Below are 18,267 nucleotides of genomic sequence, written 5' to 3'. Positions count from 1 at the left end.
TTGGGTGCACATTTATGTGACCCAAATCCAAATCTCAGCAGAGTTGAAATATGCCAACAACCACGGGTGCATTGATGTGACGTGGTTGGAGATGTGTTTCCACGATGTTGCAATTCTTGATAAAAATAATAATAATGACAAAAGCGGTTAAAAGTTAAAATTGGGACATAGGTTCAATATGTATTAAATCAGATAATCAAGTCGAATATGACAGTTGAGCGACCGTGCTAGAACCACGGAACTCGGGAATGCCTAACACCTTCTCCCGGGTTAACAGAATTCCTTATCCAGATTTCTAATACGCAGACTGTAATATAGAGTCATTCTTTTCCTCGATTCGGGATTAAAATTGGTGACTTGGGACACCCTCAATCTCCCAAGTGACGACTCTGAAATAAATAAACAAATCCCGTTTCGATTGTCCTTTAATTGGAAAAACTCCTTCACCCCTCACGGGGCGGAAAAAGGAGGTGTGACACATATTACCTTTTTAATACGAAAATTTTAAACACACTACACATATATGTCATGTATCTTGAATAGTAATTTCGATGGGAAAAGAACTGCTCATGCAACACACATATGTAATGTAAGATTATTCACTCCAATAATTAAGACAGACCCAACTCAGATGGAGAGTATACTGTTAATTTAAATCAAGTGAACATCATAATTAATAGCTCTAGTTCCATTGATCCAACATGTATACTCAGATTGAGAGTAAGTACACGATACCAATTACTAGTATTTCACATAGTGAGCTTACAATAACTTAGATAGAGAGCTAATACATGTTATTAATAACTAGTAACTATATCCAGTGAGTTCATAATACATTTATTCGATATGGAGAAAGACCTAATGTCAACGTATAAATTTATTATCTCACTATAAATAAAAAATGGAGACCATAGAGGTTAATTCCTATCACTACTTTATCGCAACCACGAACTTTTCTCTGAGGATTAAGTTCCATAATTAAGAAAATGCTCAATGCCCCATTTAAAAAGTCTTAAAACGCTAAAAATAACGTTTTCACTGCACAACAGAGAGTATTGTTCACTAAGTTATTTCTGGTAAACCTACCAAATTTCATATCAATCGGAGATTGTTAAAATTACAATCTCCAAAAATTGCGATCAAATTTAGAAAATTACCATTTTAAGCATTTTTTAAGAATTTAAAATATGACCTACATTTTTTATCATATACCAATTCATGTCAAATCAACATGTGTTATCATGTTCCATATTAGACATAGATAAAATGATAGAAAGAATGACTTTTCGTATGTAAATCAAATTTTAATTCACCAAACCTCCAAAAACTCATCTAAATGATCCTGAATCGTCAAAATACGATGTGATTCACTGCATACCATTGAGTTCTTCTTAAATGATCATTTCTGATGATCTTACCGAATTTCAGGTCATTCGGAGATCGTGAAATTCACGATCGCCAAAACTAGACCAAATTCGAATAAATTATTTTTGGTGTATTTAGGATTAAATCCATGTGATTTTCATTCTTTGCTATATATCAGATCAAGTTAAATCATCATGTTTTAGATTTAACACAAATATAGCTGATATATAAAGAATAATTTTTCATATTTATAACAAATTCAATTTAATAAATTGCTTGAAAACCCATCTAAACGACCTCAAAATACAAAAAAATAGCATGATTCATTGCATAGCAGTGAGGTTTTTTCACTAGATCGTTTTCGATGAACCTACCAAGTTTCAGGTCAATCGGAGTTTGTCAAATTCATGACCACCAGCCTATAACCAAACTCAGAGAATAACCATTTTAAGCAGTTTCATGAATTAAAATAAATATGACATTGATTTCCATTCTCCTTATAATTATACTATGATCTCAAGGCATATATTATGTTCTTCCTATTTCTAGGATACATAATATCTCCTTTTGCAATATATTATCCTTTTATTAAATACACAAGAACCTAAGATATTATATTTTCTCCCGTTCTGTGAAAACCCCAATATCTCTTCCCATGGGTGGAGTTAGTTGAACTAGTACCCAAAGATAAAACTCTTTTTCTAGTTAAGAACCTCCACCATTAATGTAGATTTCTCAAGGATAATTTTCACATGGTATATTAAGCAGATTTCAATGACTCAATAAATAGACCATTTTGTGGATCCTACTTATTAATCATAATGCTCAATCCATGAATAGACATAATTTCACATATACAAATTTACTAAGAATTTTTCATGAGTTTAAATAAACAAACCACTTTAGTAGAAACTATTTATTACTCATAAAATTCTCAATTATTTTATGGCAGAATATATACCATAGCTTAAAAGCCATACCAACAATATAAAATTCATATAAAATACAGTCATATTTTACTTAATTAGAACCTCTAATCAGAGAACAAATTCTTCATCGAAAATCCAAAACTAGTAATCACGTAGGGCATGAAAACATAAACTAAAATTTGAGAAATTTTTTATGCACAAATATGCCAAACGCTCCAATCATTAGTCATCCAGGATGTCAAATAGAGGATTTCATTTTCTTACAAAATAATTATATCATCACACAATATCAATTATACCTTGTAAGACCTAGTCAATAAAATCATGCACCTCTATTATTGAATTTAATACAACAAAACGTCTATTTGCTAATAGCCAATGTGTAAACCTATTATATGACCAATATTTAATCATGGGGACCATTGGGTGTCACCCGCACCACCATTGAATTAAAAACTAATTAAAATTATTAAAAAATAATTTTCAAAAAATAAAAAACATCCAAAACATAGTCCAAAAGGCCTCAAAACGTCGAAAAACACCATGATTCACCGCTAAAGCAGTGCGTTTTTCGCACCACGTCATTTCGATGGACCCACCAAGTTCTAGCTCAATCTGAGTCCGTCAAGTTCGCTGACCTCCGAAAATACCGACAATTCAGTCAAAATCAGGTTTTGCGTTTTTCTAGGGTTTACCAAAAAAAATATCCAGATCATCCCAATCAAATATAATTAAAAAATAAATATCTCATGATTACAAGAACAATCCAAATTTTTTGCACAATTAATTCACAAAACAGTAGTGCAGTTTTTCAGAAAACCACATATACATGTAATTCAATAACGCACATAAACACGATATTCTTGTTTCATAAAAAACTTAGTTATATAATTAGATATGAGTGGGCTCTGATACCAATTAATGGATTATAATAAGCAGCGGAAGCAATCCCAGTATCAAAATCACATGTAATCTAGACAACTAGTATAAACAAGATTTCACGGGTTACCTCTTGAAGCGTGGACAAAGCTCCTTTATCACGTGAGTCTCCAATTCCACAGCAATTCGATAAATTCTCCACCACCCGCACGTTCACGATCTCCGAACGTTCCACGGTCTTCTACTGTGTTACCCAAATAATATCCGGAAATAGTAATTTTGTGGGAGAAAAATTTTCTAGGAAAAAGGTTGAAAAATTCGGCCACTCTTGTTCTCTCCCTCTAGGTGGAAAACCCTATGTATTTATAGCACAAGTTTTAAGGGTTAAGACCCTTTTCCAAAACCTGTTAGGGTTTTCTTTTCCACCAGAAAAAAGGATTCCTTTATTTCCTACTTATTTAGGCACAGTATGGACCACAAAATTTAATTAACAAGGCTCCAATTATGGAATTAATTTCTAATTTTCGAAATTAATATCCACCATAATTAATTACGAATTATTCCACTTAAAATCCGTAATTGCACTCCTTATTCAATTTCGAAATTCATCCATTAAATCTTATTTAACTCCCCATGTTAAGATTCATATACTAATCAATTAAATTAAATTACTGACGATTAATTTATTGATTATTTCCTTTAGACTTTCGCTTAACTTATTTCATGTGTCGGATACAAAATTCACCGGCCGGGTTTACACATGAAAACTTATAAGCTTTCATAAAGGTGTATCATCAATCTCTAAACCGAGACATGGATTCCATCAACTAACTATTACTTCACCAATGTACATTATTATTATCCAATTTACCAGGCATATTGACCCCCGAAAGAATCTTTACTTTAATCTAAAAACGGCAAAGGGCTAAATATACCTCTCTACTTTTAAATATTGTTTACTTGTATCCCTCGTTATACTATTGGGCTATCTATACCCCTATCGTCAAACTATTGGGCTATCTATACCCCTATTGTCATACTTTGAAACAAAAATACCCGTATTTTGGATGGAATGACACATGGCAACACTAGATTAAAGCGACCCATTTCTTTTTTTTACCCGACCCGTTTTTAAAAAATCCCACAACCCGATCCATATTTTCATTTTTTTCCAATTTGTTTTTTAAAATTTCAGTTTTTAAAAACCGAAAATATTTGTTAAAAAACGAAAATATTTTTTTTTCTATTTTTACAAAAAAAAATTCAGTTTATACGAATTTGTTTTTTCAGTTTTTACAAAAAGAAAATCTTTAAAAAAACTGGAAAAAAAATATTTTTCAAAAACGAAAATATTTTGTTGGAAATATTTTTTTCAGTTTTTTAAAAACGAAAATTTTCCAGTTTTTACAATTTTTTTCAGTTTTTACAAATATGTTTTTACAGTTTTTACAAAAAAAATATTTTGTTAAAAAATGATTTTTTTAGTTTTTACAATTTGTTTTAAAAAATATTTTCAGTATCTACTCAGTTTAAAAAAACGAAAATATTTTGCAATTTATTTTAAAGTTTTACAAAAAGAAAATTCTTTAAAAAAACTGAAAAATAAAAATATGGTTCGGGTTGTGGGTTTTTTGTAAAATGGGTTGGGTAAAAAAAAGAAATGGGTCATTTTAATCTGGTGCTGCCACATGGCACTCCATCCAAAATAGGGGTATTTTTGTTCCAAGGTATGACGGTAGAGGTGTGGATAACCCAATAGTATAACGAAGGGTACAGGTAAACAATATTTGAAAGTAGAGAGGTATATTTGGCCCTTTACCGAAATCAAAATCAAAACAATAATAATATACACAACTAATAATAATTATATTAAGATTAAGAGTATAAGTACATTTAATGGCTAGAGAGTTTATTTTATTAAGTCAGTATAAAATACTTATCTCTACCTGGTCCGTTTAATACATACAAAATGTACTAGCACAAGAAGTTGGAATTAAACCATTCTCATAATCAAGATAAATTATATTTAATCTTGTGCTACAATTATCCATGAGAAAATGGAATTTCAATAACACGACTATTAGCCTCCCCCAAAGACCTACAACAGTTGATCGCCTGAGAAAATGGAATATAGATGTCCCAAGTGATTGTATACTATATATGCAGCAAGGCAAAGGGAAGAAATTTTGAATCGCCTCTCTTTGAGTGTGATTATGCTAAGTTAATATGGGCCACATTGTTAGACTGGATGGGTGAAAAAATTCTATTGGTTGCTGAAAAAGTAAAGTACAATGGCAAGAGAAACAACAATAGCAGGACTAGAGCGATTTTCTCTTATTTTCAGGTACAATATATTATACTTGGACTGAGAGGAACATGCGTTGATTCTAAAAGCAAAAGATTAATTATGCTCGAAGGGTCAGAGAGATAGTACTGTAGCTGCATATCAAAGGTCAACAAAAGAGTCAAATGGATCGGAAGAGTTTATTACTTATTATTGAGCCAGGATAGTATTTGTATGTGTAGAAAGTTCAGGGGTTAAAGTGTACAGATTAGAAGTTAGTACCTAACTTAACTAATGAGATGTTAGTTAGTGTCTGTATATAAGTAGTTAGCTAAGCTTTGTTTGTCAGCTAATTCATTTTTCCTCTCCAATCGTGAATAACAATTAAGATTTTACAGATTGCCTTCTCTCTCATTCTCTCATGCATGTCTGCTTTCCTTGAAATCTGATATGGTATCAGAGTGGACGATCTAATTCCGTTGTATCTTCCTTCTTTCTGTCACTCTTATAGTTCTGATTTGTTCTATCGACTTTCATTCTCGTCGGAGTTCGTCGTCCCAGAGCTAGGGTTCCTAATTCAGAGCAAAAATGGCTAATGATGGATTGAATGCTGAGAATGTGCAAGGACACACTCATCCTGTTGAGACTGTGCAAGGACACACTCATCCCATTGAGGCTATGGTAGGACACACTCATCCTTTGTATTTATGACCATCAGACACGCCGGGAGAGCATCTGATTGAATTCAAGCTGATAGGGACAGAGAACTACAATTTGTGGTCTAGATCTATGAGAATTGGACTGTTTACGAAGAACAAAATTGGATTTATTGATGGACCTGTAAGAAGGAGAATTTTGAGCAAAATTTGCATGATCAGTGGGAGAGATGCAATGCATTCGTGCTATCATAGATAATGAATGTTGTCACCAAAGAGCTCTATAGTACTGTGGTCTATGGGTCATCTGCGTGTAATGTGTGGAGAGATCTGAAGGAAATGTTTGATAAGAGGAACATCTCTAGAATCTACAATTTGTCGCAGAAAATTATAGCCCTTAAGCAAGGTTTGGCACCAGTCTCTATTTACTATTCTAAACTGAAGGACCTATGGGATGAATATGAGCTATGACACCTACTCCTTCATGTCCATGTCCTGAGTCAAGGATATTTGTGGAACATATTGAGCAACAACGTCTAGTGCAGTTTCTAAGTGGTCTCAATGAATCATTTGCTCAGGTGAAAGGTCAGATTATGTTGATGATTCCAACTCCAAACATCAATGAAGCCTATGCAATGGCTGTGCAGGATGAGAGTCAACGAGCTAAGGCAGCTAGCATCAGTAACTTGGAAATAGGAGCTCAAGCAATGACTTATAACACAGGTCATGTAGCTAACCCAATGGCTTCCAATGCAGGTTATGGAGCTAATGTTGTGGGCTATAACACAGGGCAAACATACACTGGAGGCTACAAGCAGAAGAATCAGCTGTATTGTGATTATTGCAAGTACAAGGGACACACTAGGGATGTCTGTTACAAATTGGTAGGATATCCTGCAGATTTCAAACCAAAGAGGAAGAACTTTGGAAGGAATGCAACTGCAGCACATGTGCAGATGGACAAATGTACAGCAGCCCCAAATGAACAGATAGAAAGGTCAAAAGCTGAACCTGCAGGACATTTCTTTACAGAGGAGCAATATCTTCAGTTGCTAAGAATGCTCAACCAGGTCAACACCAACACCAACACTTCAACTGATACAGCTGCCCATGCCAAGGTCACAGGTATACCACTATCACTTCTGAGTATGATCAAAGAAAATAGGTGGATTATAGACTCGGGAGCTACGAATCACATGGTGTCTCGCCTACATCTGTATATTGATTATATGGAACTGTCTGAGAGTAATTCAAGAAAGATGTAATTACCTACTGGAGAGACAAGTGTGATCACACACTTAGGGACTTCCAGCATATTAGATAACATAGTGATTAAGAATGTGCTCTTTATACCTAAGTTTAGGTATAATTTGTTATCAGTATCTAAACTGACCAGGGATTTAAACTTATTTCTTGCCTTCTTTCCTGCCTGTTGTATATTCCAGGACATTTGCAATGGCAAGGTGAAGGGGATTGGTAGAATGGAGCATGGATTGTATGTGCTGGATCAGAATATCAAAGTTAACACACATGGAGGATTGCTTGTTGGTCTCATTTCTTCTATGTTGCCTATTAATAGAATAAATGTTGCCTTATGGCATAAATGATTAGGGCATGTGCCTATAGAGACTATGAAAAGAATGCATATGTTTAGAAACACAAAACTTGTTGACTGTAATGATCCATGTTCTATATGCCCTTTGGCTAAACAAACCCGTTTACCTTTCCCAGATAGCATTACAAAGAGTTATGCATTGGGTGATCTTACACATGCAGATGTGTGTAATAGTATTTCTTGACTCTTGTAGATGATTTCAGTAGATTCACATGGGTGTGCCTCTTGAATTCTAAGGATGAATCGATTGTGGTGTTGAAGTTCTTCATTGCTTTAATTAGAACAAAATTTTCTTCCAATGTCAAAGTCCTCAGAACAGCTAATGGAGGAGAATTTTTCAACAACCAGCTCAAGGAGTTACTTTGTGCAGAGGGGATTACTCATCAAAGTACATGTCCATATACCCCTCAACGGAATGGGGTAGTGGAAAGAAGACATAGATACATATTAGACACTGCCAGATCCTTAAGGTTCCAAGCTAATTTACTCTTAAGGTTTTGGGGAGAGTGTATTATGACTGCAGTGTATCTGATAAATAGAATTCCCTCTAGAATATTAGGTGGAAAATGTCCATTTGAGCTGTTATTCAACAAAGCCCCATCATTGGATCATCTTATAGTATTTGGATGCCTTTGCTATGCTGCAAATTTGAAGAAAAGGGACGAGTTTTCTGCCAGGGCTATTCCTGCAGTATTCTTGGGTTATTCCTTAACTCAGAAAGGTTATAAACTGTTTGATCTAACTAATTGAATAGTTTTTATCAGCAGGGATGTTGTTTTCCAGGAAGATAGTTTCCCATTTATGCAGCAGCCAGGTGAATGCAGTTCAAGTTCAACTATTCCATCCACAGATCAAGATCATAATACACCTGTTACTGGCCCTGATGCTCTATCTCCAACAACTATTTTTCCAATTGATGAACCTTCAGTTGATGTAATGCCCACAGATCCACCGCCTCCAGATATACAGGAGGACATGTCACTCAATAGTCCCATTGATGTTGCTTCCCCTACATCCCATAGTATGGATTCTCATACATTATCTACTGCTGATTCTATTCTACACTCACCAGCATCATTACCTCAATATGAAGGCAATTTTGAACCTCGCAGAAGCTCTCGAACTTCTAGACCTCCTATCTAGATGCAAGATTATGTAGGTCACCAAAAGAATGCCTACCCTATTTCCAACTTTGTTAGCTATCTCCATTCGAAGCCTCATTACTCCAAATGTTTGGCTACTTACTCTTCTGAGACAGAACCAAAAACTTTTGCTGAAGCTGCTAAGGATCCAAAGTGGGTTGATGCCATGCAACAAGAAATCCAAGCCTTGGAAGATAATCAAACTTGGAGCTTGGTGCCATTGCCACCTGGAAAGCAACCTATAGGGTGCAAGTGGGTGTTCAAAATTAAGTATCATGCTTCAGGAAAGATCGAGAGATTCAAAGATCGACTGGTAGCAAAGGGCTACACACAGAAGGAGGGCCTTGACTACACTGACACATTCTCACCTGTTGCTAAAATGGTGACAGTAAGATCAGTTGTGGCATTAGCAGCTTCCTCTGGTTGGCCCTTCTATCAGATGGATGTTCATAATGTTTTTTTGCAAGGTGACTTAGTTGAAGAAGTTTATATGTTTGTCCCTCCTGGTTTCTCTAAGGGTATTGACAAGCAGGGGGAGTACCTTGTATGCAGGTTGCATAAGTCCTTGTATGGGCTTAAACAGGCATCTCGACAATGGAATATCAAGCTATCTAAGGCACTACAGACCATGGGGTTCTCTTAAAGCCATTATGATCACTCTCTATTTACTAAGAAAACTGACACATCTCTTGTTCTAGTGCTCATTTATATGGATGATTTGATAGTCACTAGGAACAACATTACAGAAATTGACAGGACAAGGGCCAAGCTGCAGCAGTGTTTTAGAATGAAGGATCTTGGAGAATTGAATTTTTCCTTGGATTGAGTTTGCTCGATCTGAAAATGGCATATACATGAGCCAACATAAATATGCATTAGAGCTAATTTCAGAACTTGGATTAGCCGAAACCAAACCCTCTAGCACACCATTAAAAGTAAATCAGAAGTTGACCTCTGTTGATTTTGACAGGATAACCTCTTCTTCTGATGACAGTGTTCAAGACCCTCTCTTGAAGGATGCTGGTGAATATCAAAGATTATTGGGAAGATTATTGTATTTGACAATGACTAAGCCGGATATATCATTTGTTGTACAAACATTAAGTCAGTACATGCATTCTCCCAAACAGTCTCATTTAGATGCAGCAAGGAGAGATGTCAAATATGTTAAAAATGCACTAGGGCAGGGACTGTTATTACCATCATCAGGTGATGGGACACTGAAGGCATACTGTGATGCTGATTGGGGAGCATGCCTCCAAACGAGAAGATCAGTCACTGGTTACTGCGTATTCTTTGGCAATGCTTTGATTTCCTGGAAATCAAAGAAACAGGACACAGTGGCAAGAAGTTCAGCTGAAGTTGAGTTTAGGAGCATGGCTTCCACTGCAGCAGAGATTGTGTGGCCTATTGGTCTGTTTGGTGAGTTGGATGTAAAGTTACAACTGTTGTGGCTCTATTCTGTGATAGCAAGGCAGCAATCCAAATCGCAGCAAATCCTATCTTTCATGAACGTACGGAGCATATTGACATTGATTGCCATTTTATTAGAGAGAAGATAAAGGCTGGCATCATCAAGACTATACATGTGAATACTAAGGAGCAAATAGCAGACATATTAACTAAGGGGCTGGGAAGAACACAACACCAGTATTTGCTATGCAAGCTTGGAGTGAAGAACCTTTTTCTACCCTCCAGCTTGAGGGGGAGTATTGAGCCAGGATAGTATTTGTATGTGTAGAAAGTTTAGGGGTTAAAGTGTACTTAACTAATGAGATGTTAGTTAGTGTCTGTATATAAGTAGTTAGCTGAGCTTTGTTTGTCAGCTAATTCATTTTTCCTCTCCAATCGTGAATAACAATGGAGATTTTACAGATTGCCTTCTCTCTCATTCTCTGATGCATGTCTGCTTTCCTTGAAATCTTATACTTATAAAAGATGAATAGTTTTCCTGTTTAAGCGTATAGGAGAATAGCATGACTAGCTTAGATAGGAGATGATATAGTGCTGTAACAGGTGTCCATCAAAGAGTGCGGAACCAAAATGTGGTTTATTTTTACTCAAAATACTCAAATAAGTGTAAAAAAAAGTTACCAAATTATATATAACGCCACAAATAGTGGCGCTATACAGTAACGTTAACTGCACCGTTACTGTATAGCGCCACTATTTGTGGCCTTATACTGACACACCTTACATAGCGCCATTAATAGTGGCGTTATATGCCTTATTACCTGACCCCACCAATAATTTCTGGGTTCAATAATTTAAATGCGTATAAAGCCACTTTTTGTGGCGCTATATACAAAAAAAAAAAAAAACGGCTAGCCATTTTCTATATAAACATCGTAGAATCGCCACAACTTCATTCAAATTTTTTTTTAACTCTTGTTGGTTTCTATTGTTGTTAAATTCTCCAGCATTTTTTCATTATGTCTGAAGAACGTAGAATAAGAGTATCATTATATTGGGGGGTGAGGTTGTGATGGAGAATAACTCTGTGGGCTACAGTTTACCTGCTAAGTGTAATGTTAAATTGCTACTTTCAATGGAGTACGAAACATTGATATCATTGTTATGCAAAAAAATGAGTGTGAGAAAACGTTCAGTGATACTCAAAGTAATCGGAAGATATCCGTATTCCGTTATGCCGCAAGGGGTTGCTTTTTAATCAGAGTTTAACATCGACGATGATGACACTTTGAGTGATTTCTTGAGGAATCCGGACGAATGCCGAGAATTTCTTGTAATCACAATGTTGGAGATGTACGTGAAGGTCGAAGACGTTCCAAAAAATAAGGTTGTGCGTAGTAGAGATAACCCCCAGTCATCGGGTGGTTATTCTGGATCAGTTTTTGCCGGACATGTTCCAGATGAAAGAATTTTTCTTGATTTAAATTTATCACCGTCGGCGAATGAGCAGCGAGAAAATAATTAATACCCTGCTTTCCATAATTCACAAGAAGAGTGGTAAACTTCAATTTTCATTTGTGTTAATTATGTATATTTTTGCGTATTGAATTAATTTTAACGCTCATTTATTTAATAGGGGGTACTGGCCGGATATGAATTTTACAAGTGGCCCATCCGGTAGTCATCACCTAACTGAAAACGTCCATCATGGAATGTCATCACATTACAACTTGTAAGTGAAAAGCTACAGCCATATATAAAGCATTTATTTATTTAGTAGCTTATATTTTTGTTGAAATGTGCAGTGAAAACGAGCAAGTTGAACTACCCGTACTCACTCAATTGCCCGAAAACAACGTATTACATCAGGATCTGGCAGATGAACAGAGTAAGGAAGAGAACAGCGATTACGATAACAATGCCGATGAATCGGGAGACGAGACACCATTTTCTCGTGAGGATGGTAATGAAGAGGACGAGGAGGAAGGACCCGATTTGAAGAGAGCCCCCCATAGACGAAAAGTGAATGAGTCTGAATTGCCGTTTCATTCAAGGGATATTCCTTATATTGATAACTTGCCAGCCGTGCCGGATGTGGAAGCTCTCACAAGGGATTTTGATGAAATCCGGACAGCAATGTGGGATGAGTCTAGACCAACGGTGCTTGCAAAGGGGATGTTTTTTCCTGATAAAGCACGCGTAAGCAGGGCTTGTAAAATACACAATGTTAAAGAGTGTCGTGAGATACAGGTATCGGAGTCAAGTCCGACGGTATACAAGGCTATTTGGCGCAGGTGGTTTTGTCCATGTAATTGGATGTTGCGTGCGTCGAAGAAGAAAACAGGTATGTGGAAAGTGGGTAAATACATTCCCACCCACACATGCGAAATGGACACTTTCAACGGGAATCACTTCAACTTGGATATTGACTTGATATCTCTTGTACTTATTCCGCACATCGAAGCGTCCATAAGGTATAAAATCAAAGAGTGCATTACAGCAGTCTACTAGGAATATGGCCACACAATTACTAAAAGAAAGGCATATCTTGGGCGCAAAAGAGCGTTTGAAATAGTCTATGGTAACTGGGATAAGTCATTTGCAGATCTGCCTAGCTACATGGCTGCGCTGCAGCACTTTAACCCCGGAACAGTTATTGAATGGAAGCTTGAGCGGAGTCCGGGTAAACCAGAATATATATTCAATTACGTGTTCTGGGCGTTTAAGCCAGCAATTGATGGTTTTCCGTATTGCCGGCCCGTAATATCCATAGACGGAACTCATGTCTATGGAAAGTACGATATCAAGCTATTGATAGCCATGGCAGTGGATGCTAATGGACATATATTTCCTCTAGCCTTTGCTATTTCTGCAAATGAAAGCACAGAGACGTGGACAATGTTTTTGAACCACTTGAAAGAGCACGTTGTCAAACATCGTTCAGGTATTTGTCTAATATCTGATCGGCACGGGGGTATATTAAGTTCTGTGGAGAACCTTCCTGCCTGGCAAGAACCTTATGCATACCACCGTTACTGTGTGAGGCACTTTAAGGCCAATTTCAAGAAGGCACATCCCAAAAAAGATCTACATGATTTGATGTGGATGGCAGCAACAGACCACCAACAACATAAATTCCGGAGGCATATGGATTCTATCAGGCAAGAAGACGATGCAGCATATCGTTGGTTAATGCGACATGATCCTGAAAAGTGGACGTTGCATGTAGATGGTGGCAGACGCTGGGGAATTCTTACTACAAACGTGTCAGAATCCTTCAACGGGTTATTAAAGTCGGCAAGAGGATTGCCCGTCACAACCATGGTGCGTATGTCGTTCAAGCAGATGGCGGAGAGGTTTGTACAACGGTCTGTAGCTGCAACGGAATTGATGGAAAGGGGTGTTGAATTTATGCCAGTGCCTATGAAGAGATTAGAGAAATACATACGACGAGCACATTGACATTCCTTTTTGCAATATGATAACGAACGAGGTATTTTTGAAGTTCGCACCGCTATCCATAATAATCGGGGTAATAATGTACATACTGTAAGTGAATCCACAAGGTTATGCTCATGTGGGAAATGGTCAATCTACCACATGCCTTGTTCACATGCCATCAAGTGTTTTCAACGTGTTGGTTATGCGAAGACCAACTATATTGATCAACAATATAGTGTTTCCAAATACCTAAACACATATAGTGGTCAGTTGCAACCAGTGGGTTCTGAGCATTACTGGCCCCCAGAACCATTTAAAATGGTGTGTAACAAGTCCTATTTGCGTAAAAGACAGGTGCAGAAGAGAACGCGTATACGGAACCAAATGGATGTTAGTGATATCGTATATGCACGCAAATGTGGTATATGCTCGCAAACAGGCCACGACCGTAGAAAATGTCCTTTGGGTGGCAACAATAATCAAGCTCAGGGCGGGTGTTCTTCTATTGTACCTAACTACCCATGAGTTCATGTTGTAATAATTAGTTGTTATGTATACGATTTAAGTATTTATGAAATAATATTTTCTTGTTTGTTAATTATGATTTGTACTTTCCCTTTTTACCTATTTAAATAATAATTTAATATAATTATCGGTATATTTATTATGTGTGTTATCTTGTCGCTATCACGATATTTAATACACAAAATATACATATGGCTCTATGTGTGTCTTGTCTTGTCGAACTGAAAAAGCTGAAAACATCATGATATGGCGCCATTAGATATGTGTGACCGGCTGACATAAAGTCGTCTCGTCAACATCATGATATGGCACCATTAGATATGGCGCTATCTAATATAGCGCCATTAAATATGGCACTATCTAATATAGCGCCATTAGATATGGCGCTATATGTGTCTTGTTTAGCCTATAAATAATGGGGTCATTGTAGTTATTTTGTGTGCTAAAAATTTCCCCCAAGAAATATTTCATTAAAAGTAAGTAAGATTTTTATTATAAGCAAATAGTTCACAAATGGCTCAACCTGGTCGTCCACCAATTTGCTTATGTGGAAAACTATGCATGATGGATTGTGGGTGGGAAGGTGCTAACGTTGGACGCCGCTATTGGTGCTGTATGAACAAGTTGTACAAGCAACCCGACGAACCTACTTGTGAATTTGATGAATGGGCTGAGCAACCATGTTATCGGGAAAGCTACAGGGATAGATTACAGGAATTTCATAATATGTTGTTATACCAGCATAGAATACAAAAGGAGGGAGATAGAATTATTACAGAAATGAGAGAGAAACTGAAGGAGGTGGAAGATAAAAAATGGAGAGCAGAATGGAATTGTGAAGCACACAAGGAACGCAACGAAAAATATAAACGGGAACTTGCGGAGGTGAAGGCGAGAGTGAAAGAGTTAGAAGAAGAAAAAGAACAAATGGAAGAACGATTTAAGTGGTTGGAGCGAAGAATAAATGACAACTGAGGATGGAGCATTGACGTGTATATGTTTAGTGTCATTTTCAGATATCATGTATTTTTATTATGTTGTCCTGTTATGTTTGTGTTTGTGTTGTAGTAATGTTTTCCTTGTTTGTTGTACTAAATTTTATTTTAATTTAAGTGGAAGTTAAGTTTAAGTTGTTGTGTTACTATACCAAAAACTATAAAACGAAATGAGAACTAAAAAAAAGTAATTGTCATATTCGACTAAATATTGTTGTTAATGTATACAAAAATATTATTTACACCAAAAAAACAAAAATATGGAAGACCGAATCAATGTGTCCCGCATCCGGTGTGTCTCAAAGTAGCCGTTGGCCTGAGGCGCATCCCCTGCCGCCCGGGTACGCTATCAGGATCATCATCATCAAGTCGTCTCCTTATGGCCGGATGCGGCACAGGATGACATGTATCGGTGGTGCTGTCAGGTCCAGTAGAAGGCTACATAATAATATCAAACTTAGTATAGAAAACTACATAACAATTCACAAAAATTTATATTGTATTACCATAATCGTGTCTGGATCCTGAATGTAGTCATCTGTCGCAGAATCGCATGAAGCCTAAAAAAGTAAATTAATAAAGTTAAAACAAAATAAATAAGTTATAGTAAAAACAATAATAAAATTAATACTAATAAACTCATACCTGCGCATGTGATGAGCTGCCATAACTCAGTCGGTGCCCACTATCAAAATCTCGGATCGGTCGAGACTCATCAGTGGTAGACGGGCCAGGGAAATATCTACCCAACTCCACTCCTTGAAAATCCGAGCCCATGATCAAGAATTGACCCGATGGGGTCACCTGCGACGTCCCTGGAGTGTCATAAATGCCAAGGCTGTAAGACGGCATGTCGGTCTCATGTATGCCACCTCCCATATCAGCAGCAACATCATCAGCAGGAGCCTCAAAGCCCCCTTGCTGGGGACCTCCTCTCCGCCCACGACCACGTCGTCCAACACCAGCAGGTCGTCGTGAAGCAGCAACAACTCGTCGGCCACCACCCCGTGGCATACCACGACCTCGCTGGTATGTGGCTGGGTCAACATAATCTGGCTGGTGTGCCAAACGCTGATCCGATCGGCCTCGCTGCAGTGTCTGGGCAGCCACATCCATTAAGCGACGACTACAGTCCTGCATGATCACAGGGTCGTGGACATAACTCTGCATCTGCTTCCCCATACGATATACGGTATGCAGTCCAATCGCCTGCACAAAAGTTTTTAATATAAACTACGTATTTGACTAGAAATTACTATTAATGTAATTGATAATAACAGAAAACATACCAGAGCCTCATGTCTCCCGGCGTATGAGACGTACCGACCATCTACCTGATGAACTGGGTTCCCGATAAAAAGTCGGGAAACAGTGCGGTACCATGCCATATAAACTTCGATAGGAAAGTGTTGCAGAGCTGGGGTCAAGTCCCCTCGGCTGTCCCAAATACCCAACTGCGCTGTCAGCCACTCAATAAATGTGTTGTCCACTCTCATCCTATCATCCATCTCATAATGTAAAGGATCCCATGCAGGCTGAGTCGGTATAGACTGCGGAAATCCAAACTGACAAAATACTCGCTCTGAGGCATGATGCTAAACAATATCGAGGCACGTGAGAGGGACAGAAGCCCTCCAAATATGGCGACCGTGCATGCAATACGCTGGCAGGGTACCTATCAGCTCTTCGCTGTACGGCGTCCAGATGAACTATCAAATAATAACACAAACCGTTAGTATGCGCAACACCTAGTTAAACAATAATTGGTAAGTTTAGTTAGATATTCACCTATGCATCCTCCAGAAAATCCAACACATCCCTACAGAAGGGGAGATTATGATGGCCATGATACTCTCGTGCAAGTCTACGACGCAATACCCACCTACAAGCTAGAGGGAGATCAGGAATATGTACATTAGCCGGTAGCTGTGGTAGAGGTGGCCGAAGTTGCAGAAATCGCTCCCACACCCAAACCGAAAACAGAAAGTTGACGTACAGATTAACTATAACTAGGTAGAATTGGAACTAAACGACAAATTATTTGAATAAGTTGTCACCTGTAGAAGTGGCAGAAAACCAGAAACGTCTCTCTGTGTGCCCATGGATGCCCGGCACATCTGCATGTACAAAAAAGATAGGACAGCACCACCCCAGCTGTAGCTGACTGTATCATCAAAGTCTGCAATATGATGCGGAAAATGAAGGATCACTAGGTTCCCCGAAGTGTTCGGGAACAAGATCCCCCCAAATAGAAGGAGCAACAACAGCCTCGTATATTGCTCCACATCCACCTCCGCTGAGTCATCGGTGATAGTACCGTGGATCTGCACCAAGTGGTCTCTAATGGGGACCAACTGCATACGACTGCTCCCAATTGCTACATCTGGGTCCTCAGACCTGAAGCCCGTGATCCTGTGCAGCATATCCATATATGAAGCCCGGTTAAAATATCTCATATTCTCAGGCAGTAAAACTGGCAAGCCATCGGTGGACAGGCCATATAAAATCTCGACGTCCTGGAGTGTGATGGTGGCTTCGCCGATGGGCAGATGGAAAGTGTGCGTCTCCGGTCGCCACCGCTCAATCAACGCCGTGATCAAAGCATAGTCGAGCTGTATCCGGCCAATGCTAATGATCCTATATAATCCCATCTCCTCCAGGTGATGGACCACACGGGGCTGTAGAACGCGGGGAGGAGTCAAAAACTCCCACAATAAATCCACTCTCCTGCCCCGAAAAGTCTGCGTAAGCAACTCTCTCCCCCATATATGCTCGGATCTATGCTGGGGCTGTAGGGGTAGTAGCTCCGACGTCCGAGGGCCGGGATGTATAGGTGCATCCATGTCGTCAACTGCAAATTCATAATTTTTAATAACTATCATTAAAATTTATGTGTGTTTTTTATAATTTAAATTCATATTTTTTAACAACTTAATTGTAAAAATTATATATATACTTATGGGTTTCGTGCTAGATTTTCTGAGGCCCAGTGGTACCAAACTATCATTAATAATTTTATGTTT

General features: G+C 37.9%; 1 protein-coding gene across 1 annotated transcript; it reads left to right on the top strand.

The window, feature by feature from the left end:
* Positions 1–6,580: 6,580 nt before the first annotated feature.
* On the top strand, positions 6,581–8,871 carry LOC142163963 (uncharacterized). Its single transcript, XM_075221120.1, has 4 exons — positions 6,581–7,238; positions 7,494–7,661; positions 7,922–8,418; positions 8,512–8,871. The coding sequence occupies exons 1-4, from the start codon at positions 6,581–6,583 to the stop codon at positions 8,869–8,871; spliced, it is 1,683 nt and encodes a 560-aa protein (XP_075077221.1).
* Positions 8,872–18,267: the final 9,396 nt, after the last annotated feature.

The sequence above is a fragment of the Nicotiana tabacum genome, chromosome 1 (genome assembly GCF_000715075.1).
Source record: "Nicotiana tabacum cultivar K326 chromosome 1, ASM71507v2, whole genome shotgun sequence".
NCBI lineage: Eukaryota > Viridiplantae > Streptophyta > Magnoliopsida > Solanales > Solanaceae > Nicotiana > Nicotiana tabacum.
The sequence above is the reverse complement of the archived record's forward strand: the minus strand, read 5'-3'. Positions and strand labels throughout refer to the sequence as shown.

Excerpts from the sequence above, each read along its gene's own strand:
- LOC142163963 (XM_075221120.1), top strand. The coding sequence starts at position 6,581 with ATGACACCTACTCCTTCATGTCCATGTCCTGAGTCAAGGATATTTGTG. Across the intron at positions 7,239-7,493 it reads TGCCCATGCCAAGGTCACAG|TATCTAAACTGACCAGGGAT; the intron begins GTATACCACTAT and ends ATTTGTTATCAG. Across the intron at positions 8,419-8,511 it reads CTGCCAGGGCTATTCCTGCA|GAAGATAGTTTCCCATTTAT; the intron begins GTATTCTTGGGT and ends GTTGTTTTCCAG.